This window comes from Bufo bufo, chromosome 4 (assembly GCF_905171765.1).
Source record: "Bufo bufo chromosome 4, aBufBuf1.1, whole genome shotgun sequence".
In the NCBI taxonomy this organism is placed as follows: Eukaryota; Metazoa; Chordata; class Amphibia; order Anura; family Bufonidae; genus Bufo; species Bufo bufo.
Window position 1 is genome coordinate 17,064,090 of NC_053392.1, and position 27,775 is coordinate 17,091,864.

General features: G+C 46.8%; 1 protein-coding gene across 4 annotated transcripts in view; it reads right to left on the bottom strand.

Moving 5' to 3' along the window:
- Positions 1-21,519: 21,519 nt before the first annotated feature.
- Positions 21,520-27,775, bottom strand: part of LOC120997021 (WAP four-disulfide core domain protein 5-like) — an 884,590-nt gene continuing 878,334 nt past the window's right edge. For 2 of the 4 annotated variants that reach the window (XM_040426934.1, XM_040426932.1), the window contains exon 3: positions 21,520-21,873. In XM_040426934.1, the coding sequence (XP_040282868.1) occupies positions 21,734-21,873 (140 nt within the window). In that variant the 3' untranslated portion in view covers positions 21,520-21,733. Of the gene's footprint in view, positions 21,874-22,917; positions 23,004-27,775 lie in introns of all 4 variants that reach the window. The other 2 variants (XR_005778034.1, XR_005778035.1) reach the window with 2 other exon arrangements.

A 27,775-nucleotide genomic window follows, 5' to 3' on the forward strand; every position in this document is an offset into this window, starting at 1 on the left:
TGTTTGCGGTGCATTAAAAGGGGAGTTTGGTCTGTCAATGTCTGTGAAGCCGTGTAACCCTTACACTACCTGATCGATACAACATCATACCTGATTGTATACACACACTGGATGTTTTAAACCACGTTGTTCAAAAAAAATTTGGATAGTTAGCTGATTTATGCCCTTTATGGATTAAAACCCAACTCTGCGTCAACTATGTAATTTTCCATGGGAGATTTGCCATGGATCCCCCTCCGGCATGCCACAGTCCAGGTGTTAGTCCCCTTGAAACAACTTTTCCATCACTACTGTGGCTAGAAAGAGTCCCTGTGGGTTTTAAAATTTGCCTGCCTATTGAAGTCTTTGGCGGTTCGCCCGGTTCGCCCGTTCGCAAATATTTGCAAAAATTTGCGTTCGCCGTTCGCGAACGGAAAATTTTATGTTCGCGACATCTCTAATGATGGACAGGCCGGGCCCCAGTTTCACCGGAGCCCCTTGTCAGACCGGGCCCTGAAGAAGCCGCTTCCCCTGCTTCCCCGGTAGTTAAGCCTAGACCGACAGGTGTCCGACTACATTGGGTTACCGGCCGATGTGGACGCTCTGAGAAGCGAGGAACCCTTTGACTACTGAGCGTGCAGGCTGGACCTGTGGCCAGAGCTGGCGCAATTTGGCATGGAACTCTTGGATTGCCCCTCGTCGAGTGCCATGTCCAAAAGGACGTTCAGCGCAGCATGGGGGATCGTGACCGATAAGCGCACTCTCCTAGCTCACGACAGTGTGGACTACCTCACATTTCTAAAAATGAATGAGGCATGGATCTCTGAGGAATTTAACACATGTGACGAGTCGAACGTGTTTAATTGAATTTCCTCATGACAGCCCACAAATATCCGCCACCACCCAGAACAAATATTGGTCCCTGTCTTAGTTAAATACAGTGGCATAAAAGGCCTTTTCTGTCTGTTGAATGCCTAATGCTTTGGGCCTCAGAGGAATTCAAGACCTGTGACCACCACGTGTTTCAACTATTATCATTAGGTTTTTTTTCAAGAGGGGTGATTTTGTTAGCTATGTTTTTAATCCAATTTAATATTTTTAGTTATTTTAAACATATGTATTTGACCTGTATTTGTACTGGCCTTCAGTAAAATTGATATCCATTGACCGTCTAATATACCTCCAGCCACATACTTACTTGCTCTTTTCTGTCCGCTGAATGCATAATTTTTGGGGCCTGTAGTCCACTGGCCTGCTGTAAAATTGATATCCAATGACCGTGTAATCTACCTCCAGCCACATACTTACTTGTTCTTTTATGTCCGCTGAATACATAATTTTTAGGGCCTGTAGTCCACTGGCCTGCTGTAAAATTGATATACAATGACCGTGTAATTTACCTCCAGCCACATACTTACTTGTTCTTTTCTGTCCACTGAATGCATCATTTTTGGGGCCTGTAGTCCACTGGCCTGCTGTAAAATTGATATCCAATGACCGTGTAATTTACCTCCAGCCACATACTTACTTGTTATTTTCTGTACGGGGCCTCGGAGGAATTCAACACCAGTGACGACCACTTAGTATCAAATTTCAGCTATTATCATTAGGGTTTTTTTCAAGAGGGGTGATTTCGTTAGCCATGTTTTTAATCCAATTTTATATTTTTATTTCTTTTAAACATATGTATTTTTTTTTCACAGAGATCTGAAGCGGCATGACGTCTCCTCTCTCGCTCACCTCTCTCCGCCTCTGCTCGGCTCCCAGGCGCGCATGGAACGCCGATGGAACGCTGCCCCCTGGCCAGGCCTGGCTAGCCGATTACCATTGGAAGACTGAGTTACCTGCCTGCTGCCTGCTGGGATCCGCCGTGGCCTTCGGGCTGATTGTTCCTGGCCTGTCGCTCGAGCCCGCTTCCCTGCAGTTGCCCCCAGCATGATGTCCTGCTCCCTTTCCTGTGGAGGTGCCGTGTGCTGGCGTTTGGTCTTCTGCTCCCGCTCCTGCTCCTGCTGAGGTGTCGTGTGCCGGCCGGCGGTGGTAAGCTCCTGATATGCTGGATTGATGCCCTGATGCCCGATGTCTGCATCCTCAGCCGTTTGCAGTGTCCAGCCTTCTACTGTATAGCGCCCCCCTTGTTACGCCATTGTGCCATTGTGTCCCTGATGTCCGATATCCGCTCCCAGCCCTCACTTGTTGCACCTGTTGTTATGTCGCCCTGCTGCCTGGGGGGTGTGAGGAGTTAGAGCTGGAAAAATTAGTGGCTAAACCAGGTTGCTGCCCGCGTGGGCGAAGCAGGGGCTAGATCTCAGGCACTCCGCGGGTTAATTGGCTGTTGTGACCCCAAGACGGAGTGCTGAGGAGTGTGCTGATCCCCGGTGCGGCCGGGCAACGGTGGTGGCGTGGAATTCTTAGACTTCTGTGCCAGCGTTCCCTTCCCCGCTGGTGAGCCCGGTGGAATGCGGTGGCTGGTTGCGGGACCTGGGGCTGATCGCTAGGGTCTGGGGCTGCGATATTAGTTCAACTAATGAATGTAAAGGCCCAAAAAGCCTGAGCGGAACAAGTGGATCTAACTAAGAATAACAGTAAAGGCCCATAAAGCTCTTCTTTAACTTTCAGACTCCCGGACTCTAACCGCCGCTTCCCTGGATGGACTGACGCCCCCTGGTAAACCTAGTCGCCAAGTGCAATTTGATTCCTTAACCATATATCTGAAAAGCCAAACTTTGATCTTTTCATATTAAACGTAAGAAGGCGCCACTCTACTGGGTACCCTCCTCCTGCACATTGTTTATGGGACATATTCCTTAAAACCGGCTCTGATATCTTGTTTCGCTTTGTCATTTTGCTGTACTCTGTTTTTTATTAACTTGATAATATGCCTGCATATTAATATGGTTTGATCTTGCCCATACTTCTATGACCACTATATAACCTCTGATTACCTCTTCTTAGCCGGTTAGTGGTCCATTTCGCCTAACCTCACTAGATAAAATTCAGGGCAACTTTATTGTGACGTTTAATTGGGGGTGGTAGCCAGTCAACTTGCACATACTTTGGGCTTGTGGCAACCACACCTAATTAGTGACTGCTTTATTCCCTGATATGTTATATGCACATGTGTCTGGTATTTGCCTCTTTCTTTTATATGCCAGCCTAATATGGATGGGTGCCCTGTACACATTTGTATATGAGATATAGTCAATTGGGAACTGTGTTCATAGTCGTAATATATTGGTCCTCATAAAAATGCCGCCAAAATATCGTAAATCAGGTGGTCTATCCCCTCCAAGAAGTGGATCAGGAGGGAGTCCACAAGCTCGGATAGATAAATTTTTGAAATCACCACCCCCCAAAACTAGAGGAGGGGTTCAGAGGTGTGCTCTTCAGGCTGAGATAGGACCTGACAATGCGGAGCGGTCAGAGCAGGGGCTATTAAAGACCAGCTCATCTCATACTGACGGTTTTGAGAGTATTAATAAAAAATTGCAGGATATACTGGGAGTAGTAAATGCCACCAGTACCTCGGTTGCAGAGTTGGCCTCCTCCCTTGCAGTAGTACAGGGGGACGTCACTATAATAAGAGATGAAATGACGAAGCTCAGATTAAAGGTGAAGGAACTGGAAACTTCAGTTAATTGTGTCAGTGTAGAGAATAGTATATTAAAGAACAGACTTAAAGAAGTAGACGAGGATCGTATATGGTTAAGAAAGAAAGTGGTAGAACTGGAGGATAGATCACGTAGGTACAATCTGCGACTTGTTGGGTTCCCAGAGGGGGCGGAACAGGATGATACGCCGAAGTTTATACAGAAGTGGCTTGTAGAGAACCTGGGGCCAGAGCATGATATATCTACCTTCTGTGTGGAAAGGGCCCATAGGATTCCTTTTAAAAAACCGCCCCCAGGTGCCCCTCCTAGGGCAATACTAGCTAAATTTGTTTGTTCAAAGGATCGGGATTGGGTCTTCAAACGTAAAAGAGAAGTACCAGAAACATATTTTGATAAAAACTTGATATCGATATCCCTGACTTTTCTCGAGAGACGCAAAACCAAAGAAGATCTTTCTTTGAGGTTAAAAAAAGATTGATCTCAGCTAACATCAAATACTCAATGTTATACCCTGCTAAATTAGAGTGGTAGATAAAGATATTGTTCGCTTCTTTTCTAGTCATGAGGAGGTGGCACAATGGTTGGATTCCAGGGGTCTATGAATTACTATGAAGATGAGGTGGGGAGGGGTGTGGGTGAGGGGAGGTGGCGGGGGGGAGGTTTGGTGGTAGGTGAGAGGTTGATGGGTATTGTAAAACGCCTTGTCAACCACATAGGGGGGTTTTGGGGGGTGGGTTTTAGGGAGGGATTGGCTGTCGTTCTCCGTTTCGTGGCTATGTGTGCCTCTCCGCTGAGAGCGTAGATATTCTTACTCATATGTATGCCATGTAACATTTTATGTTGGAATGTGAGAGGGTTGGGAGACAGAGTGAAGAGGACGGTAGTATTTGACCTTGTGACCCGTCATTTGCCCGCGATTGTTGCATTAGTAGAGACCCACGCAACAGAAGATAGGATTTATACACTGAAAAAGAAATGGGCCACTCTGGAGTACCACGCTTGCTTTTCATCTTACTCAAGAGGTGTCAGTGTATACATACATAGAGGGATAGAGTTCCAACCGCTAGACAGTGTACTAGATAAAGAGGGACGTTATGTATTCCTTTATGGGCTTTGGAAGGGGCAGGAGGTGATACTGGCTTTTATATATATTCCCCCTCCATTTAAATCAAATGTTATGTCACACTTAGCTCAATATATTTCTACTAAAAATCAATGTGCTCTATGGGTGGCAGGCGACTTTAATGCGGTACCAGACCCTGAGCTGGACCGGTTCTCTTCACTCTCTGGGCGCGCTAGCAGTGGGTCCCCTTTGACTGCGGTGTGCCAGGAGCTGGCGCTGGTTGATATCTGGCGCCACCTCTATGGCAATAAAAAAAAAATTTCATGCTTTAGCCAGTCATACGGGTCTATGTCCCGTATTGATCTGGCATTTGCTAGTCGGGATCTGTGCGGGCGTGTCCGGAGAATGAGGTACGAGCCTCATGGAATCTCGGATCACTCCCCCATGTTGATTATGTTTGTGGAGGCTCCAACTTTAAGTAGAGCCTTTAAATTGAACTCACACTGGTTTGAGGTGATAGGGGAGCAGGCCGGGGTAGATCATGATATTCAGGAATTCTGGGGCTTCAACGTAGGATCAACACACATCCATTTTGTGTGGGACGCGCTGAAGGCACATATTAGGGGTCTGTACTTTAATAAAATCCATAGATTTAGAACGGAAATACGTCGTAGTGAAAAACAGTTGACAGACTCAATAAGGAGTTTGTGTGCCGCATTGATTAACTGTCAAGAGGAGCAACTCGTTGCTCAATTAAAGGAGGCCAATTCTCAGCTTAAGACAATGTTATATAAAAAAGCACAACATAAGCTCTTCTTTCAAGGTCAGAACCGATTTTGTGAGTCTGGTAAAACAGGTAGATTTTTGGCCCGCTTGGTGGCCAACCAGAGAGAGGTCACTACTATAAAAGAAATCAGGAACTCCCAAGGAATTGGGGTGAGAGCCGTAGAGGAGATAAGAGAGGAATTCGTGAAATATTACTCTACCCTCTATAAATCTGACTCTACGTTTGGACGTACGGATATGGATCAATATCTCCAACAATTGGCGCTCCCCCAGCTATCTACCCAGGAGAGAGCGATGTTGGACTCCCCTATTCTTTTGGAGGAACTTCAAGCGATTCTTCCGGTATTAAAATATAGTTCTTCGCCCGGCCCAGATGGGCTACCGTTTGAAACTTATAGATACCATGCCAAATCTTTTTTGCCAATTCTACTGCAGGTCTTTAATGAATCCTGCGTATTTGGCTCTTTACCATCATCATTCAGAGAGGCAGTAATTATCTTGGTCCTGAAAAAGGACAAGGACCCTTGCGATGTGGGGTCATATAGACCCATATCGCTCTTAAATACGGACTATAAGATCTTTGCAAAAATTCTGGCTAATCGCTTGAAGAGGGTTGTAGCCGGTCTGGTCCACCCTGACCAGACGGGCTTTATCCCTAGTCGCCAAATTCAGACGAGCATATATAGGGTTTATCTGAACTTGTCTTTTGGGGGTGGTGTGGACCACTCCATCCTGTCATTAGACGCCGCAAAGGCGTTTGACAGGATGGAGTGGTCATTTCTCTGGGCTACGATGTCCCACTTCGGTTTTGGAATTCCATTTTTGGAAATGACTCAGATGTTATATGCACAGCCAGTTGCACGTATTAGTATCAATGGTATGAGCTCCTCTCCTGTGTCGATGTTCAGAGGGATGAGACAGGGGTGTCCCCTGTCTCCCCTTCTCTTCGCGCTCTTTATCGAACCATTGGCTTGTCGGATTCGTTTGGAGAATCGTATAGAAGGCTTCGGAGTGGCGGGAGTGAGCGATAAAATAAGCCTATATGCAGACGATGTGATTCTGTTCCTGGATCAGGGATGGAAAATCCTACCGTATGTCATAGAGGTAATAGAATCTTACGGTAAATTATCAGGATATATGATCAACTGGACAAAGTCATCGCTCCTCCCTCTGAACCGGAAAGCTGTAGATGTGGGGAGCCGAGTCTGTATTTTGGCCCCTAATGATTCTTTGAATTATTTGGGGGTTAAGATCGGGGTTCCAATAAGTAGATTTTACGATCTGAATCTTGCCCCAGTTTTAAATAAAGTTAGAACTAAAGTTGGCGCTTGGCGGAAGCTAAGATTGGCACAGACAGACCGAATCGCATTGATCAGGATGATTATTCTACCTATTGTCTTGTTCCCGATGTGTGCTTCCCCTATTTGAATTGACGACATCTTTTTTCATAGATTGGAGACTCTGATTAATGACTTAATCTGGGGTAGGAAGAGGGTTCGTATAAAGCAGAGATATCTATGGTTGTCGGAGGCAGATGGTGGGCTGTCACTTCCCTTCTTTCAAGGTTATTATTTTTGTGCACAGATTCAGCGGTGTTGTCATTGGAAAGAGAGTTTATTATCACGATACTTGAATAAAGTTATTGACACACCAATAGAGAATATTTTTGTATGTTTGGAAACTGGTACTATGGGAATGAGGAGGTCCTTGCTGGTCCCTTACTCACTGCAGAGGGTGTGGAACAGGCTGAAGGAGATTCTTAAAGTCTCCGGTCCGCTTGGTTTCACTACTCTGTGGGGGAACGGGGCGCTGGAGGAGTTCTTCAAAATTGCAGATTTTGGTTACTGGACACGTAATGGCATCTATATGGTGTCTCACCTTTTTTACTTAGGTCGGTTTAAATCACTTTCGGAATTTGGATTTAATTATTGTTCACCATTGGATGTATTTATGTATACACGTTTGAAACACTTATTTGAAGCCTCCAGGAATAGGGGGTGTATTCTCCCACGAGAGAATATATTCCTTGATTACTGTTACGCCCAGAAGGATGAGAAGGTGAAAATATCTAGATTATACTCTAAACTCCGTATGGCACTGGCGGCTGTAACGCCTTTCAAAAGTCCAAGTAAATGGGAGCAAGAGTTGAATTGCCCCCCTTTACACTGGTCTTCTATTTATAGGAACGTGAGAAGGGCGACAGTCTCCAGTGCACATAGACTAATACAATTCAAGATCCTCCATAGGCTCTATTATACGCCCCAAATTCAAGGAAAATTTCCCCAAAATCGGGGTCGGGACTGCTGTTGCCGTAAATGTGGTCATGTTAATGCGAACTATGTCCATTTGCTCTGGAGTTGCAATAAAATAAGTAAATACTGGGGCGAGGTTTTCTCTGCTCTACAAAAAGAATCCTCAATGAAATATAACCCGGGGATATCGACAGTGATCTTAGGAGATTATGGTTCGGAAACAGAAGTCCCCCCCCAGGTTAGACGGATTTGGATGAGGGGTTTGATGGTGGTGAAAGATATATTGGTGAAGTACTGGGGCTCAGCCTCCCAGCCCTCTTCAAGGGAGTGGGATTTATACCTTCAACAAATCTAAATTTATGAGGATATGGAAAGGAAGCGGAGAGTAGCACGCATAGCCACGTAGGTAGATATTTCTGAATGTATTTACTGTTATGTTGTATTTGAAGAAGTAAGGGGAACGACAGACAATGGGGGGGGGGGGGGATATAAGGATATGTATGTCTGTTTTATTATATATTGATTTACTTTAAATTGGTTTATGTATTAACTTTGTATATTTTCAAAATAAAAATATAAAGAATTAAAAAAAAAAAAAAAAAAAAACATATGTATTTGACCGTGTAATATACCTTCACTTGATCTTTTCTGTCTGATGAATGCCTAATGTTTGGGGCCTGTAGTCCAGTGGCCTACAGCAAAATTTTTATTCATTGACAGCATAATGTACCTCGAGCCACATAATCAGAATATCTTTTATGTCTGGTGAATGCCTAATTTTTAAGGCCTGTACTCCCATGGACTAAAATAAAAAAATTCTAGGCTCCAACAGGGCACATTTCAGAGAATTTCCCTTTAAGATGCATAAAAATGTCCCCTGATTAAGATACATATTTTTAGTTGGAATTTTTGCCATTGATCCTCTTCTGGTATGTCACTGTCCATGTTGTGGGACTACTTGTGCACTTCTACAAAGTATTTGGTGGCTGCAAATTTGAGCTGAAGGTTTATTAAAGTGAATTGGGCCCACCGCAAACTTGCGGTTTGCGAGCATTTGATCGCATTCGCCTATGTTCCGGCCTATGTTCCGCCATCCCGGCCTATGTTCATCCATCACTGCTTCTTGACCTCCGCTGTCAGTTCAGGGCGCTAAAGGGGCCATTGTCCATCCCTCTCCTAGTCTCTCCCTCCAAAACTGCGTTGTTTTTTTTAAAAAAATATGTATTTATTGATGTTTATAATTTATTTATTTATTTTATGATGAATTTTTTATGTATTTATGTTCTAATGTATTTCTATATTTCGATATTTATTATTTTTTAATCATGTATTTCTAGATTTATTTGTTTATTGATGGTTTAATTTTTTTACATATGTATTTATTTATTGATAAATTTCTATTTAAATGAATTTTTTTAATCATGTGTAATGTATTAATATAATTAAATTGAAACTTTGTAATATATTTATTTATTGTCATATATCTGAATTGATGAATTTGTGTAATCATGTATATGTAGAATAATTTAACTATTTATTGAATGGTTGTTTTTTAAATTAATTAGTTTTTGTATTTTTTTTACATATTGATTAATTTTTTATATCTTGTATTTCAACTTTACTAAATTAATTTATTGATGTATTTATATATTAATTTTTTTTTTAAATCATGTGTTTTTTTTATCATTAACGGGCGATATAAAATTAGTGCTTAAAAATTATTAGGAACATCCTATATTAAATGGCAAGGGAACTTGACCACATTGTTCAATTAATTAATTTTTTCAGTCCTAGTATAGTTTACCTTGTAGTCCTCTCTGTCAGGACACTACACTCGATACATAAACCATACTGGAAAATAGATCTCTCAGATAACAATCGGCACACAGCGCTCCATATGCCGCCCGCACCAGTCTGCTCTCATTTTCCATATCATGCACATCGAGTGTGTAGCAGAACACTGCGGTAACGCAGCTAGCCTCGCCATGTGCTGATTCTTCCAAGCCAGAGGGCAGTAGGAGTGGCGGTGTTTAGCAGCGGCTCTCTCATCCTCCATTTGTCTGTGAGGAGGCATGGGTACCGATGCTCTACCCACCCATAAAAGATCATCAACGCGCACACGCTGGGCTCTAGACCATGGCAGGACCCATCCGTCCTCTGCCTGTTTGAGCACAGAAGGCAGTGATGAGCCAGCTTGCCTCGGCCAGGGTCTGGAAGTATCCGCTGCTCTGCCGCCGGGATTAGTTCACCTTCCCATCGGTGAAGACTCAGCCACGGTCCACGGCTGCTGGCGAGGTCCTCGGCGGCTGCCTCCCGTGCGCAGCTCGGATCATCGATCACAGGTTATGGTGCTGAATAAGCCTTTAGATGTGAGGCTTGGCTACACACGGGGGTAGTGTCACACAGCCCGTGGCAGACTTCACTAGGAAGGGGCTGACAGGCACAGTGGAGCACCTACACTGTCATTCAGCAGAGCGGAGTTTGTCGTCTGTTCTGAAGTCACCACGTGTTCAGGAGTTACATAGAACTGCCACAAAACTTTCCCCGCATAGCGAATGCAGCTGTGCTTCATTTTGGTTGACTAGAACTAGAAATTCTTATTCCTTTAAGTTCCAGCAAAACATACTGTAATCCCATCCTCTACAATGCTGCTGATGTCTGTAGGGGGAGAATAATGCAGCGCTTCCCGGGAGAGATGGGGTAGATAGAAAGTCTACACACCTCTGTTAGAATGTCAGGTTTCTGTGCTGTAAAAAAATGAGACAAAGATAAATCATTTCAGAACTTTTTCCACCTTTAATGTGACCTATAAACTGTACAACTCAATTGAAAAACAAACTGAAATCTTTTAGGTAGCGGGAAGAAAAGAAAAAAAAACTAAAATAATGTGGTTGCATTATAACTGGGGATGTAGTGGCCAGTGATGATTGGCCAGTGCAGCATGTGACCCAGCCTCTATATAAGCTTGGGTCACGTAGCGCTGCACGTCACTCTGCTGATACAAGTGTAGGGAGAGGTTGCAGCTGCGACGTTAGGGCGAGATTAGGCAGTGATTAACTCCTCCAAAAGACTTCATTCAGTGATCGATCTACAGCTGTGGATCATTGAACTGCTGCTATTCAATTGCTCACTGTTTTTAGGCTGCCCAGAGCGTTTTTCAGTCACTTTTTTCTGGGGTGATCGGCGGCCATTTTGTGGCTTGTGGTGCGCCAGCACAAGCTGCCACCAAGTCCATTTAACCATCAATAGTGTGGTTATTTTTTTGCTATATCCTACATCAGGGGCAAGCTGTCACCAAGTCCATTTAACCATCAATAGTGTGGTTATTTTTTGGCTATATCCTACATCAGGGGCAAGCTGTCACCAAGTCCATTTAACCATCAATAGTGTGGTTATTTTTTGGCTATATCCTATATCAGGGGCAAGCTGCCACCAAGTCCATTTAACCATCATAATGTGGTTATTTTTTTGCTATATCCCACATCAGGGGCAAGCTGCCACCAAGTCCATTTAACCATCAATAGTGTGGTAATTTTTTGGCTATATCCTACATCAGGGGCAAGCTGCCACCAAGTCCATTTAACCATCATAATGTGGTTATTTTTTTGCTATATCCCACATCAGGGGCAAGCTGCCACCAAGTCCATTTAACCATCAATAGTGTGGTAATTTTTTGGCTATATCCTACATCAGGGGCAAGCTGCCACAAAGTCCATTTAACCATCAATAGTGTTGTTATTTTTTGGCTATATCCTACATCAGGGGCAAGCTGCCACCAAGTCCATTTAACCATCAATAGTGTGGTTATTTTTTGGCTATATCCTACATTAGGGGCAAGCTGCCACCAAGTCCATTTAACCATCAATAGTGTGGTTATTTTTTTGCTATATCCTACATCAGGGGCAAGCTGTCGCAAAGTCCATTTAACCATCAATAGTGTGGTTATTTTTTTGCTATATCCTACATCAGGGGCAAGCTGTCACCAAGTCCATTTAACCATTAATAGTGTGGTTATTTTTTGGCTATATCCTACATCAGTGGTTTCTGCTGTATCAGGGCTACTTTAAATCTATTCATTAAAAGGGTATATTAGATTCAAGGTGCTGATAGGGTCATTCTCAATAACTTCACACACACGCTACTGTGCATATCCAAGTCTAATTCTGTCCGTAAACGTATACCTGTCACCCAGCGCCTAAATAATGGGCCTCAAATTTATATTCAGCTAAATCTGTGGTTATTGCTGTAGCTGGTCAAGTTATATTGTGTCGGTCAAAGCACAGTTTTTGTTCTGGGTTGAAATACAATTCCCAACCTAGCAATTTCCTAAATAAGTGGTTTCTGCTGTATCAGGCCTACTTTAAATCTATCCCTAAAAGGGTATATTAGATTCAAGGTGCTGATAGGGTCATTCTCAATAACTTCACACACACGCTACCGTGCATATCCAAGTCTAATTCTGTCCGTAAACGTATACCTGTCACCCAGCGCCTAAATAATAGGCCTCAAATTTATATTCAGCTAAATCTGTCATTACTGCTGTGCCTGTATTAGTGTAATACGGTACCTAAATAGATAGCCGGATAGTGTTAGGTGTCTGTAAAAAAAGGCCTGAATTTGAATTCAATACATTGGGCCAAATAATATTTTTCTTATTGTGGTGAACGGTAACAATGAGGAAAACATCTAGTAAGGGACGCGGACGCGGACATGGTCGTGGTGGTGTTAGTGGGCCCTCTGGTGCTGGGAGATGACGTGGCCGTTCTGCCACAGCCACACGTCCTAGTGTACCAACTACCTCAGGTCCCAGTAGCCGCCAGAATTTACAGGGATATTTGGTGGGGCCCAATGCCGTTCTAAGGATGGTAAAGCCTGAGCAGGTACAGTCATTAGTCAATTGGGTGGCCGACAGTGGATCCAGCACGTTCACATTATCTCCCACCCAGTCTTCTGAAGAAAGCGCACAGATGGCGCATGAAAACCAAGCCCATCAGTCTGTCACATCACCCCCATGCATACCAGGGAAACTGTCTGAGCCTCAAGTTATGCAGCAGTCTCTTATGCTGTTTGAAGACTCTGCTGCCAGGGTTTCCCAAGGGCATCCACCTAGCCCTTCCCCAGCGGTGGAAGACATAGAATGCACTAACGCACAACCACTTATGTTTCCTGATGATGAGGACATGGGAATACCACCTCAGCACGTCTCTGATGATGACGAACCACAGGTGCCAACTGCTGCGTCTTTCTGCAGTGTGCAGACTGAACAGGAGGTCAGGGATGAAGACGATGCAGGGGACGATGAGGTCCTAGACCCCACTTGGAATGAAGATAGTGCCACTGACTTTCACAGTTCGGAGGAAGAGGCAGTGGTGAGACCGAGCCAACAGCGTAGCAAAAGAGGGAGCAGTGGGCAAAATCAGAACACCCGCCGCCAAGAGACTCCGCCTGCTACTGACCTGCCGCCATCTGGGACCGAGCACCCCAAAGGCAGCTTCAAGGAGTTCCCTGGTATGGCACTTCTTCAAACAATGTGCTGACGACAAGACCCGAGTGGTTTGCACGCTGTGCCATCAGAGCCTGAAGCGAGGCATTAACGTTCTGAACCTTAGCACAACCTGCATGACCAGGCACCTGCATGCAAAGCATGAACTGCAGTGGAGTAAACACCTTAAAAACAAGGAAGTCACTCAGGCTCCCCCTGCTACCTCTTCTGCTGCTGCCGCCTCAGCCTCTTCTGCTGCTGCCGCCTCGCCCTTTTCCTCCGCCTCTGGAGGAACGTTGGCACCTTCCGCAAAGCAAACATGGGATGTACCACCAACACCACCACCTGCGTCATTAAGCATCTCAACCATGTCACATGGCACGTTCAGCTCTCCATCTCACAAACATTTGAGAGAAAGCGTAAATTCCCACCTAGCCACCCTCGATCCCTGGCTCTGAATGCCAGCATTTCTAAACTACTGGCCTATGAAATGCTGTCATTTAGGCTGGTGGACACAGATAGCATTTCCACAGATACGTGGACCAGTAAGCACGGCCAGGGACGCTATATCTCCCTAACTGCACACTGGGTAAATGTAGTGGCGGCTGGGCCCCAGGCGGAGAGCTGTTTGGCGCACGTCCTTCCGCCGCCAAGGATCGCAGGGCAACATTCTTTGCCTCCTGTCTCCTCTTCCTCCTACTCGGCTTCCTCCTCCTCTTCTTCCACCTGCTCATCCAGTCAGCCACACACCTTCACCACCAACTTCAGCACAGCCCGGGGTAAACGTCAGCAGGCCATTCTGAAACTCATATGTTTGGGGGACAGGCCCCACACCGCACAGGAGTTGTGGCGGGGTATAGAACAACAGACTGACGAGTGGTTTCTGCCGGTGAGCCTCAAGCCCGGCCTGGTGGTGTGCGATAATGGGCGAAATATCATTGCAGCTCTGGGACTAGCCGGTTTGACGCACATCCCTTGCCTGGCGCATGTGCTGAATTTGGTGGTGCAGAATTTCATTCGCAACTACCCCGACATGTCATAGCTGCTGCATAAAGTGCGGGCCGTCTGTTCGCGCTTCCGGCGTTCACATCCTGCCGCTGCTCGCCTGTCTGCGCTACAGCGTAACTTCGGCCTTCCCGCTCACCGCCTCATATGCGACGTGCCCACCAGGTAGAACTCCACCTTGCACATGCTGGACAGACTGTGCGAGCAGCAGCAGGCCATAGTGGAGTTTCAGCTGCAGCACGCACGGGTCAGTCGCACTGCGGAACAGCACCACTTCACCACCAATGACTGGGCCTCCATGCGAGACCTGTGTGCCCTGTTGCGTTGTTTCGAGTACTCCACCAACATGGCCAGTGGCGATGACGCCGTTATCAGCGTTCCAATACCACTTCTATGTCTCCTTGAGAAAACACTTAGGGCGATGATGGAAGAGGAGGTGGCCCAGGAGGAAGAGGGGTCATTTTTAGCACTTTCAGGCCAGTCTCTTCGAAGTGACTCAAAGGGAGGTTTTTTGCAACAGCAGAGGCCAGGTACAAATGTGGCCAGACAGGGCCCACTACTGGAGGACGAGGAGGACGAGGATGAGGAGGAGGTGGAGGAGGATGAGGATGAAGCATGTTCACACCGGGGTGGCACCCAACGCAGCTCGGGCCCATCACTGGTGCGTGGCTGGGGGGAAACGCAAGACTATGACGATACGCCTCCCACAGAGGACAGCTTGTCCTTACCTCTGGGCAGCCTGGCACACATGAGCAACTACATGCTGCAGTGCCTGCGCAACGACAGCAGAGTTGCCCACATTTTAACGTGTGCGGACTACTGGGTTGCCACCCTGCTGGATCCACGGTACAAAGACAATGTGCCCACCTTACTTCCTGCACTGGAGCGTGATAGGAAGATGCGCGAGTACAAGCGCACGTTGGTAGACGCGCTACTGAGAGCATTCCCAAATGTCACAGGGGAACAAGTGGAAGCCCAAGGCGAAGGCAGAGGAGGAGCAAGAGGTCGCCAATGCAGCTGTGTCACGGCCAGCTCCTCTGAGGGCAGGGTTAGCATGGCAGAGATGTGGAAAAGTTTTGTCACCACGCCACAGCTAACTGCACCACCACCTGATACGGAACGTGTTAGCAGGAGGCAACATTTCACTAACATGGTGGAACAGTACGTTTGCACACCCCTCCACATACTGACTGATGGTTCGGCCCCATTCAACTTCTGGGTCTCCAAATTGTCCACGTGGCCAGAGCTAGCCTTTTATGCCTTGGAGGTGCTGGCCTGCCCGGCGGCCAGCGTTTTGTCTGAACGTGTATTCAGTACGGCAGGGGGCGTCATTACAGACAAACGCAGCCGCCTGTCTACAGCCAATGTGGACAAGCTGACGTTCATAAAAATGAACCAGGCATGGATCCCACAGGACCTGTCCATCCCTTGTGCAGATTAGACATTAACTACCTCCGCTTAACCATATATTATTGTACTCCAGGGCACTTCCTCATTTAATCCCATTTTTATTTTCATTTTACCATTATATTGCGGGGCAACCCAAAGTTGAATGAACCTCTCCTCTGTCTGGGTGCCGGGGCCTAAAAATATCTGACAGTGGCCTGTTCCAGTGGTGGGTGACATGAAGCCTGATTCTCTGCTATGACATGAAGACTGATTCTCTGCTGAGTCGCTGACATGAAGCATTCAGGCTTTATGGGACCTCTGTTATGGGACCTCTCTCCTCTTTCTGGGTGCCGGGGCCTAAATTATATGACAATGGACTGTTCCAGTGGTGGGTGACGTGAAGCATGATTCTCTGCTATGACATGAAGACTGATTCTCTGCTGACATGAAGCCAGATTCTATGTTATGGGACCTCTCTCTTCTGTCTGGGTGCCGGGCCTAAATTATATGACAATGGACTGTTCCAATGTTGGGTGACGTGAAGCATGATTCTCTGCTATGACATGAAGACTGATTCTCTGCTGACATGAAGCCAGATTCTCTGCTATGGGACCTCTCTCCTCTGCCTGGGTGCCGGGGCCTAAATTATATGACAATGGACTGTTCCAATGTTGGGTGACGTGAAGCATGATTCTCTGCTATGACATGAAGACTGATTCTCTGCTGACATGAAGCCTGAATCTCTGTTATGGGACCTCTCTCCTCTGCCTGGGTTCCTGGGCCTAAATATCTGACAATGGACTGTTCCAGTGGTGGGTGACGTGAAGCTTGATTCTCTGCTATACATGAAGACTGATTCTCTGCTGACATGAAGCCAGATTCTCTGCTATGGGACCTCTCTCCTCTGCCTGGGTGCCGGGGCCTAAATATCTGACAATGGACTGTTCCAGTGGTGGGTGACGTGAAGCTTGATTCTCTGCTATACATGAAGACTCATTCTCTGCTGACTTGAAGCCAGATTCTCTGCTATGGGACCTCTCTCCTCTGCCTGGGTGCCGGGGCCTAAATATCTGACAATGGACTGTTCCAGTGGTGGGTGACGTGAAGCATGATTCTCTGCTATGACATGAAGCCTGATTCTCTGCTGACATGAAGCCAGAATCTATGTTATGGGACCTCTCTCCTCTGTCTGGGTGCCGGGGCCTAAATTATATGACAATGGACAGTTCCAATGTTGGGTGACGTGAAGCATGATTCTCTGCTATGACATGAAGACTGATTCTCTGCTGACATGAAGCCTGAATCTCTGTTATGGGACCTCTCTCCTCTGTCTGGGTGCCGGGGCCTTAATATCAAGACTGTTCCAGTGGTGGGTGATGTGAAGCCTGATTCTCTGCTATGACATGAAGACTGATTCACTGGTGACATGAAGCCAGATTCTCTGCTATGGGACCTCTCTCCTCTGCCTGGGTCCCTGGGCCTAAATATCTGACAATGGACTGTTCCAGTGGTGGGTGACGTGAAGCATGATTCTCTGCTATGACATGAAGACTGATTCTCTGCTGACATGAAGCCAGATTTTATGTTATGGGACCTCTCTCCTCTGCCTGGGAGCCGGGGCCTAAATATCTGACAATGGACTGTTCCAGTGTTGGGTGACGTGAAGCATGATTCTCTGCTATGACATGAAGACTGATTCTCTGCTGACATGAAGCCTGAATCTCTGTTATGGGACCTCTCTCCTCTGTCTGGGTGCCTGGGCCTAAATATCAAGACTGTTCCAGTGGTGGGTGATGTGAAGCCTGATTCTCTGCTATGACATAAAGACTGATTCTCTGCTGACATGAAGCCAAATTCTCTGCTATGGGACCTCTCTCCTCTGCCTGGGTGCCTGGGCCTAAATATCTGACAATGGACTGTTCCAGTGGTGGGTGACGTGAAGCCTGATCCTCTGCTATGACATGAAGACTGATTCTCTGCTGACATGAAGCCAGATTCTCTGCTATGGGACCTCTCTCCTCTGCCTGGGAGCCGGGGCCTAAATATCTGACAATGGACTGTTCCAGTGTTGGGTGACGTGAAGTCTGATTCTCTGCTATGACATGAAGACAGATTCTCTGCTATGGGACCTCTCTCCAATTGATATTGGTTAATTTTTATTTATTTTATTTTTATTTTAATTCATTTCCCTATCCACATTTGTTTGCAGGGGATTTAACTACATTTAGCTGCCTTTTGCAGCCCTCTAGCCCTTTCCTGGGCTGTTTTACAGCCTTTTTAGTGCCGAAAAGTTCGGGTCCCCATTGACTTGAATGGGGTTCGGGACGAAGTTCGGGTCGGGTTCGGATCCCGAACCCGAACATTTCCGGGAAGTTCGGCCGAACTTCTCGAACCCCGCTCAACTCTACTGCCAAACTTTTCTTCATATATATATCTTATATTTTAAAAATGAGTTTCTCTCTGTCTAGACACCTCTCTGGATGTTCTTTATGCGCGACTAAACGACTAGACCGATCTTCACCAAATTTGGCACACAGGTACATCAGGTGTCTGGGAAGGTTCTAGACTGGGTGTCAGCTCTCTAGGACTTACCGTTCTCAAAAAAATTACCTGCATTAGCAAATAGAAGCCAGCAAGCCTTTCACTTAAATCCGAACTGCCATTTACACGGTCACATGTCCCATATTTGCCTGCCAATAGAAGCTCACAGGTCCTACTCCAGGTTGCCATAACAACTGATCACAAGTTTTAGCAGTTCGCAGGTCCTTAAATATTCAGTCACATGACGTATTATGGCAAATTTACCCTGCTACATGCATGGGGGGCAGGGGCAACTATTAAACGGACGAGCGCTGTGAAGTTCACTGTTAAAGGGGGGGGGCACTGTGAAGGTCACTGTTAAATGGGCAGCCACTATGAAGGTCACTGTTAAAGGGGTGGTCAATGTTAAAGGGGCGAACACTGTGGAGTTCACTGTTAAAGTGGTGGTCAATGTTAAAGGGACAGGCATTGTGGAGGTCACTGTTAAAGGGGCAGGTACTATGGAGGTCACTGTAAAAATAGAAAGAACTGTGGAGGTCACTGTTAAATGGGCGAGCACTGTAGAAGTCACTGTTAAAGGGGAGGGCACTGTAAATGTCACTGTTAAAGGGGTGTGCACAGTGGAGGTAACTGTTAAAGGGGTGGGAATTGTGGAGGTCACTGGTAAAGGGGCATGCACTGTGGAGGTCACTGTTAAAGGGGTGGTCATTGTTAAAGGGGTGGTCACTGTTAAAGGGGCGAGGACTGGGTAGGTCGCTATAAAAGGGGTGGGCACTGTGGGGGTCACTGTTAAAGGGGCGGGCACTGTGGAGGTCTCTGTTAAAGGGGCAGGCACTGTGGAAGTCACTGTTAATGGGGCAGTCACTGTGAAGGTCACTGTTAAAGGGTGGTCAATGTTAAAGGGGTGGGCACTGTGGAGGTCATTTTTAAAAGGGGCGGTCACTGTAAAAGTCACTGTTAAGGGGCTGGCACTGTGGAGTTCACTGTTAAAGTGGTGGTCAATGTTAAAGGGGCAGGCATTGTGGAGGTCACTGTTAAAGGGGAGGTACTATGGAGGTCACTGTTAAAAGGGCAAGAACTTTGGAGGTCACTGTTAAGTGAGCGAGCACTGTGGAAGTTACTGTTAAAGGGGAGGGCACTGTGAAGGTCACTGTTAAAGGGGTGTGCACTGTAGAGGTAATTGTTAAAGGGGTGGGCAATGTGGAGGTCACTGTTAAAGGAGTGGTCACTGTTAAAGAGGCGGGCACTGGGTAAGTCACTATAAAAAGGGGTGGGCACTGTGGAGGTCACTGTTAAATGAGCGGGCACTGTGGAGGTCTCTGTTAAAGGGGCAGGCACTGTGAAGTCACTGTTAATAGAGCGGCTACTGTGAAGGTCACTGTTAAAGGGGTGGTTAATGTTAAAAGGGCAGGCACTGTGGAGGTCACTGTTAAATGGGCAGTCACAATAAAGGGATGGGCAATGTGGAGGTCACTGTTAAAAAAGCAGGCAGTGCGGAGGTCACTGTTAATGGGGTGGGTACTGTGGAGGTCACTGTTAAAGGGGCAGCTACTATGAAGGTCACTGTTAAAGGAATTGTTAATGTTAAAGGGGTGGGCACTATGGAGGTCACTGTTAAGGGGACATACACTGCAGAGGTCACTGTTAAAGGGGCGGTCACTGTTGAAGGGGCTTGCACTGTGGCGGTAACTGGTAAAGGGGCAGGCAGTGTGGAGGTCACTTTTAAAGGGGCATTTATTGTGAAGGTCACAGTTAAAGGGCCGGGCACTGTAAAGGTCACTTTTAAAGGGGCGGCCACTATGAAGGTCATTGTTAAAGTGCTGGTCAATGTTAAAGGGGCAGGCACTGTGGAGGTCATTGTTAAAGGGGCATTTACTGTGAAGGTAACAGTTAAAGGGCCGGGCACTGTAAAGGTCATTTTTAAAGGGGCAGCCACGTTGAAGGTCATTGTTAAAGGGGTATGCACTGTGGAGGTCATTGTTAAAAGGGCAATTACTGTGAAGGTCACAGTTAAAGGGTCGGGCACTGTGAAGTTCACTAATAAAAAGGGGTGGTCAATGTTAAAGGGCAGGCACTGTGGAGGTCATTGTTAAAGAGGCAAGTAATATGGAGGTCACTGTAAAAAGGGCAAGAACTGTAGAGGTTACTGTTAAATGGGCGAGCACTGTGGAAGTCTTTGTTAAAGGGGAGGGCACTGTGAAGGTCACTGTTAAAGGGGCGTGCACTGTGGAGGTAACTGTTAAAGGGGCAGGCATTGTGGAGGTCACTGTTAAAGGGGAGTGCACTGTGGAGGTCACTGTTAAAGGGGTGGTCACTGTTAAAAGGGTGGGCACTGGGTAGGTCACTATTAAAGGGATGGGCACTGTGGAGGTCACTGTTAAAGGGGCAGGCACTGTGGAGGTTAATGTTAAAGGGGCGGGCACTGTGGAGGTCAATGTTAAAGGGGCGGCCACTGTGGAGGTCAATGTTAAATGAGCAGGCACTGTGGAGATCACTGTTAAAGGGGCGGGTACTGTAGAGGTCACTGTTATGGGGAAACTGTTGATATCTTTTTACGACACACGGAAATATTAAATGAAATAGATGAAATATTCCTGTGAGAATCCGGGTCCTTCTGCTAATATATATATATATTTCTGTTAAAATGACAAAAAAAACTAAGGAATGTCCTCACAGGTAGCTGCTTTTGATGTTCTGCAGCAGCTGCGGCTGTGTTATAGGGCAGTAATTGCAGCTAGAAGGCACTGCCAGGCACAGCCAGCGACCTCTTCTCACTCCTGGGCTGACAGTTTTCCCTGTCTGCTCATATTCTACACAATCCTTCCTCTGTCTAATTCCGGCATTCCCTTCTCTGTCCCTGACACTAGAATACAATCCTGATTGTGTCTTTTGAATGTCCCTAAAATAGTTTTCCTGGCAGACCCTGCAAGTCCCAACCGCCCTCATCCACAGCCCAGCACAGAAGGACGTTCTGCTCGCTCTGTTCGGGCCCCTCCCTGTCTGCGGCAGCACTGATTGGCTCATCCATGCTGTCTGTCAGCCCGGGGTCCAATCAGGGCAAGCCCCCCCCCTTCCTGTCAGGGTCATGTGGGTACCCTTCTTCTTCCTCTTTTTCCCGCTGACACGTGCACTAAAATGATGTTACGTGCCGTTATAGTGGAGTCATCCGAAACAGACCTGAAAAGGGTGATAACGAGTCTGGTTGAGCGCAGTCCTCACCTCTGACCACCAGGACCTCGCCCTGCTCTAGACTGCAGGGTCTGATGTCAGGGTCAATCAGCAGGAATTACATTTCTCGGCCACCAGTAATAATTTGATGCATCACAATGGACGGTCAATGATACATCTCAGTCTCATTTTCATCTTCTGCTTTATTACATTGATAAATGTCACTATGATCGCTGAGAAGGAGGAGAAGGAGGAGAAATCTGCCTTTAATGGGGGTGTATTCAGACTAAGCACCTGGGGCAGCGGATCCGGCCCTGAGGGTCTTCACCGCTGTCACCTCCAGGTTTATCTGCAACTAGAGAAGGAAAAGCCGCGAGAAGAGAGAATTACTGAGGCTGATCAGCGATGTGTCCTCCGCTGTGAGGGACGGAGATGCATCCAGCCGGCCGCACATCACTTATTACACTTCGATGCACTCTGGCCTAAACATGACATAGCATTTCTCTTTTCCTGGACAATCACTGTCCACTTCACATTTTCCAGGTGGCAGATCGGCTGAGCACCCGGTCCGGCGTGGTGGTGGGCATGTTCCGGGCTTCTCTGGAGAAAAAATGGTCATTAAGTTAGATTTTCAGATTTAACTATAGAAACATAAGACACAAAGTATCGACACTACATATCCTGAGTGACTGGAAGAGCGGCATCAATGAGAGAGATATCCAGAAAATGGCAGAATAGTGAGTGCAGCTCTGGAGTATAATACAGGATGTAACTCAGTATCAGTACAGGATAAGTAATGTAATGTATGTACACAGTGACTGCACCAGCAGAATAGTGAGTGCAGCTCTGGAGTATAATACAGGATGTAACTCAGGATCAGTACAGGATAAGTAATGTAATGTATGTACACAGTGACTGCACCAGCAGAATAGTGAGTGCAGCTCTGGGGTATAATACAGGATGTAACTCAGGATCAGTACAGGATAAGTAATGTATGTACACAGTGACTGCACCAGCAGAATAGTGAGTGCAGCTCTGGAGTATAATACAGGATGAAACTCAAAATCAGTACAGGATAAGTAATGTATGTACACAGTGACTGCACCAGCAGAATAGTGAGTGCAGCTCTGGAGTATAATACAGGATGTAACTCAGGATCAGTACAGGATAAGTAATGTAATGTATGTACACAGTGAATGCACCAGCAGAATAGTGAGTGCAGCTCTGGGGTATAATACAGGATGGAACTCAGGATCAGTACAGGTACTGTATAATACCTATGTACCTAATGGAAATGTATGTAATGGCAGTAGAAACATTACTTCTAGAGGAGCACACAGAACCTTGTGGAGCTCTCATATGATGACACATGAAGTGCTCACAGGTCCACACTTTGGAACATTAATGTGCTCCTTGCGTTAGTCCTCACAGTCATGTGATGCAGTTACAGTCCTGATAATTGCTGGGCTGCCTGCCACCAGTGAAGCTGAATTTACCTCTGAGATGTGTTTGTGGTAAAGCAGATTTTGGCAGATCAGGTGGAGCTGGTCATGTAACCATACAGCTGTCAGATTCCTTCACTAGGTGACAAATCCTGTCTAATAATGAGCTCCATCTACTTGTTGAGTTTGGTTTCTAATGAACTTACCCTCGATGGGATCTATGCATTCTCTGGTGCCCCGAATCCTGCAGCACTTTTGTTTTCCAGGACAGTCATCGTCCGATTCGCACTTATCAGAAGGAGGAAATGGAAGACGAGAGTTTGCTACTAATGGATCTAGGGGACATTTTCCAGGTTTCTCTGTAAATAAAGAAGTTGATGTGTCACAAACGTATCAGGTAGTTACATGTAGCCTCTTATAAACCAGATTCAGAAAGTGACAAATATCAGTAATAAACACTTTGGTGAAATGATCCCGTCTGTGACCAGCTTTGTTCTTGGTGGAAAGATTTTCCTTGTGTTGACAGAACTGTCTCATTCAGAAGGATCAGAGGCATAACCAGGGGCGTTGCTGGGGTCTGAAAACATCCGGGGCTCAAGCCCACTGAGTGGAAATTTGCATAATAAGAATTAACATACAAGCCAACGTACTTAAAGGGTTTCTGTCATGAGAAATAACGTTCTGTAGCGATGTGCTGATGTCAGCAGTACATAACAGTCTGCTTTATAACTCCCTGCCGCCGCTCTCTTCAAATAAACACTTTCAAAATATGCTAATGAGGGCGTTGCTTCAGCACCTAGAGGCTCGGTCTACTCACCCTTTGGCACGCCCAGGTCCAGTTGATTGACTGGCGAGTTCTCTTCGTTCAGTAAATCCCGTTCCTGCGCCGTCCAGGAGCTCGTCCTTCACTCTCTGCTCCTGCGCCGAATACTAAACGGGATGGCGCCTGCTAAGTGAGAGAAGCCGGCGCAGGCGCAGTGAGTGAAGCCAGCAGCAGGAGCGCGTCCTTCACTCACTGTGCCTGCACCAAATACTAAACGGGATGGCGCCTAGGTGCTGAAGCAACGTCCTCATAGCACCTACAGGCTCATTAGCATATTATAAAAGTCTTTATAAAGGGAGTTATAGAGCAGACTGCTATGTACTGCTGACATCAGCCCATCGCTACAGAACGCTATTTCTCATGACAGAAACCCTTTAAGTACGTTGGCTTGTATGTTAATTCTTATTATGCAAATTTCCACTCAGTGGGCTTGGAACAGTTCCGTTAGTGTGGGGGGGAAGAACTACATTTACACTTACAGGCTGGTGTCATGGAAGATGTGTGCACACCTTGTACTTGTTCCGCTGATCCGCTACTTGAGGGCTGCGCGGTCATGAGTTCAGTCACTTCAGTGCGCAATCCTGTCCTGCGGTGCGTGATCCCGGGTCTCGCAGGATCAAGCGCCGCAGGACGGGATTGAGCAACGAACTGACGGAACTCATGCCCGTGCAGCCCGCAAGTAGCGGATCAGTGGAACATGTACAAGGGGTGGGGAGATGATCTGTGGGATTGCCCAGGTCGAATCAATATTAAAGGGCCCTGGAATAGCCAAAAATGCTACCAGCATAACATAACATTCGGGGCACTGGACAAAACATCCGGATGCTTTGACCTAACGACGCCCCTGGGCATAACAGTAAAACCAGTAGATGTTCCATAGCTTCCATAATCATTGAACCCTAACCGTGCAATGATGGTGTTGGTCAGATATAATTCTTCTGACTTCCTCTTTGCTTGGATTGTATATACTATAGGTTGAACCTAGAGATGAGCAAATCGAAGCTGACAAAGTCGAATTTGTTCAGAATTTCATGAAAAATTTGATTCTGAACGAATGCGAATTTCCTCGTACTTCGTGGTAACGAAACACAATTTTTCCTAACAATGGCGGCTAAAATGGTGGCTACACGTGTGATGACATGGGGCAAGGAACTCTGGGAAGGCGGGATGACCCATAATGCCATGAATGCAGCCAATCAGCAGCCAGCCAGCCCGGTGATGTCACAGCCCTATAAATACGGCGGCCATCTTAGATTCTGCCATTCACCATCGTACTTTGTTCAGGGACAGACGTTTCAGGTGCTAGGGAGAGTGAAAGAAAACCTCAATGTGGAAAAAAAAGTGCTTTATAAGTGCACGATAAGGATAGGGAGGAATCATTTCACATCAGCTTAGTGCAGGGACAGACGTTGCAGGGGCTAGGGAGAGTCATACAGAAAACATCATTGGGAAAAAATACCATTTAGGCCTCATGCACACGACCATTGTGTGTTTTGCTGTCAGCAAATTGCAGATCCTCAAAACACGGATGACGTCCATGTGCGTTCTGCAATTTGCGGAACGGCACGAACAGCCATTGATATAACTGCCTATTCTTGTCTGCAAAACTGACAAGAATAGCACAGGTTATATTTTTTTGGCGGACCACGGAACGGAGAAACGGATGCGGACAGCACACAGAGTGTTGTTCGAATCTTTTGTGGCCCCATTGAAGTGAATAGGTCCGCATCCAAGCCGCAAAAACTGCGAACCAAAACATGCATGAGGCCTTACAAGTGCAGGGAAAGATTATTTGGGGATCCAAATAGCCATTATACAGCTTTGTCATTCCAGTAATTTGTTGTAGGGGTTCAAGTGTTATGTTGAAAAGCCTTTAGTGGCTTATATCTGTGGAAAAAGAGAAATACATACTTTGTTCACTTCTGCAGCTATATATGGTGAAAGCGTTTAGTGCCCTATTATAGTACAATACGAGAAAAATAGACGCTGTTCACATTTGGTTTTATTTGCGGTAAAAGCGTTTCTTGTCATATTTCTAGAGAAAATTAGAAAAATACACGCAGTTCACATTTGCTGTTATTTGCGCAGAAACAATTTAGTGGCCTATTTCATTACAAAAAGGAAAATATATTTGTCGCTTTTATAGATTTTTGTTTAGTTTAGCTACAAGTATGTCAGACAGAGAAGTGCCAGACCATGCACAGAGGAGTGGCAGAGGCCTGAATGTTTCTGGCGCAGGCACAGGTCGCAGCAGAGTAAGGGGGCACAGCAGCAGGAGTTGCAGCGAGAGGCCTGAGCTCCCGATGTCATCTAGGTGTCTTGACCAGCAACCCAGCGGTTCTTGATTGGTTAACTCGATCATCCACATCATCCCAAGTGACATCAGACACCCCCAGCCAACAGTCGGTGGGTTCGTCAGACACAACCCTTTGTTGCCATGGTCCGGGAGCAGGCCCTGTGCCCTCAATTGTCCTCAACCTGCCTCTGTCCTTTTCTGTTCCATCACCGCGAGAAGTATGCTGTAGACTCGGCTCCACTTTTCAGCGAGGAAGAGCTACTAGAGGACAGTCAGCAGCTACTGCCCAGCCAAGATCTGGAGGAGGCATCCGCCGCTTCCTCAACTAGGTGGGCAAGTAGTGATGAGGAGAGCTTGTGTCGCGAACGGTCAGGCTCCTGACCCAAAGACCATTGAGGAAGACATCAGTGATGTGCAGACACTACTCGATGATGATGAAGCCGATTGCATTTGGGAGCCGGGTGAAGAAGGGGCTTCGTCATCATCAGGAGAAGAGGGTGGCAGCTTGCTATTGAGCCAGCGGCTGAGCCAGCAAGTAGCTAGCGTGGTCGGGAGTCAGCAGGGTGGCAGCAGTGGGAGGTCAGGAGCCAAATGGGCATGAGGTAGAACACCCGCTTTGCAGCAGCCTACCTGTCTGGAAAGGAGTGGTGCAGGGGTTCACGGAGGCAGCGGCAGTAGCAGTCAGCCAGTGAGTAGTGTTGGAGGGAAAATCAGGTACTCGGCGGTGTGACAGTTTTTTGTGGAGCCGCCAGAGGAGCTCAACATGGCCATATGTAGAATATATGGGCAGAAGGTAAAGCGAGGGCAGGGTGCAAATGTTGGCACCACGGCCTTTCACCAACATATGTAGTGTCACCATAAAGTGGCCTGGGAGAACTGTGGCTCTGATGTGGTGGGATATGGTCCCTTAAGGGTGTTGATATATCTTGACGATGTGGTGGTCTTCGGGAAGTCCTTTGAAGACCATCTGGCCCGGCTGCGGCAGGTCCTCCAACACTTAAGGGACCATGGGTTGAAGATAAAAACCGAAAAAGTGTCAACTCTTTTGTCGAAGCATTGAGTATCTGGGCCATGTGTTGACCCCAGAAGGGGTGCAACCCTCTCCCGGAAAAGTGGAAGCAGTTCAGAAGTGGCCACGACCGAAGACCCTACGAGAATTCCAGGTGTTTTTGGGGCTGGCGTCGATTTATCCCCAAGTTTGCATATATTGTGGGGCCCTTGAATGAATTGCTCCGGGGGACAGCTAACGGCCCTAAAAACCGTCCAATTTCGTGGGGGTAGAGGCAGGAGAAAGCACTAGATGAAGTGAAGGATGCTCTGACAAAAGCCCCAATCTTAGCTTGTGCTCGGTTCGATACCCCGTTTCTGTTGTACACAGATGGGAGCCTGCATGGCTTGGGGGCCGTTCTAGCGCAGATGCAGGATGGTCGGGAGCGGGTTATTGCGTATGGGAGTCGCTCCCTCCGAGGGTCCGAGAGAAACCCAGACAATTACAGCTCCTTTAAGTTAGAGCTGTTGGCCTTGGTATGAGCAATGACGGAACGCTTCGCCGAATACCTGACTGGGATGGAGGTGGTGGTGCTGACAGATAATAACCCTTTGGCACACCTGAATAATGCGAAGTTGGGAGCTTTAGAACAGCGGTGGATAGCTCGACTGGCGAAGTTCAACTACCGGATCAAGTTCAGGTCTGGAAAAGAGAATGCTAACGCTGATGCATTGTCCAGAGTACCTGTGGGCTCCCCGGATGGAGATGTTGACGATGACCTGGAGGACTCTGAGACTCCTGACCTGGGTCGCCTACCTTCCTTTGCGGCGGTGGCACACTCAAGTGGGGTGGCGCAAGGGCCACCTGTACTGTTAGGAAGGACCCATGCAGATTGGGTGCGGGCCCAGAATGAGTGTGAAGATATCTGGAGGGTAAAACAGTGGGTCAGGCAT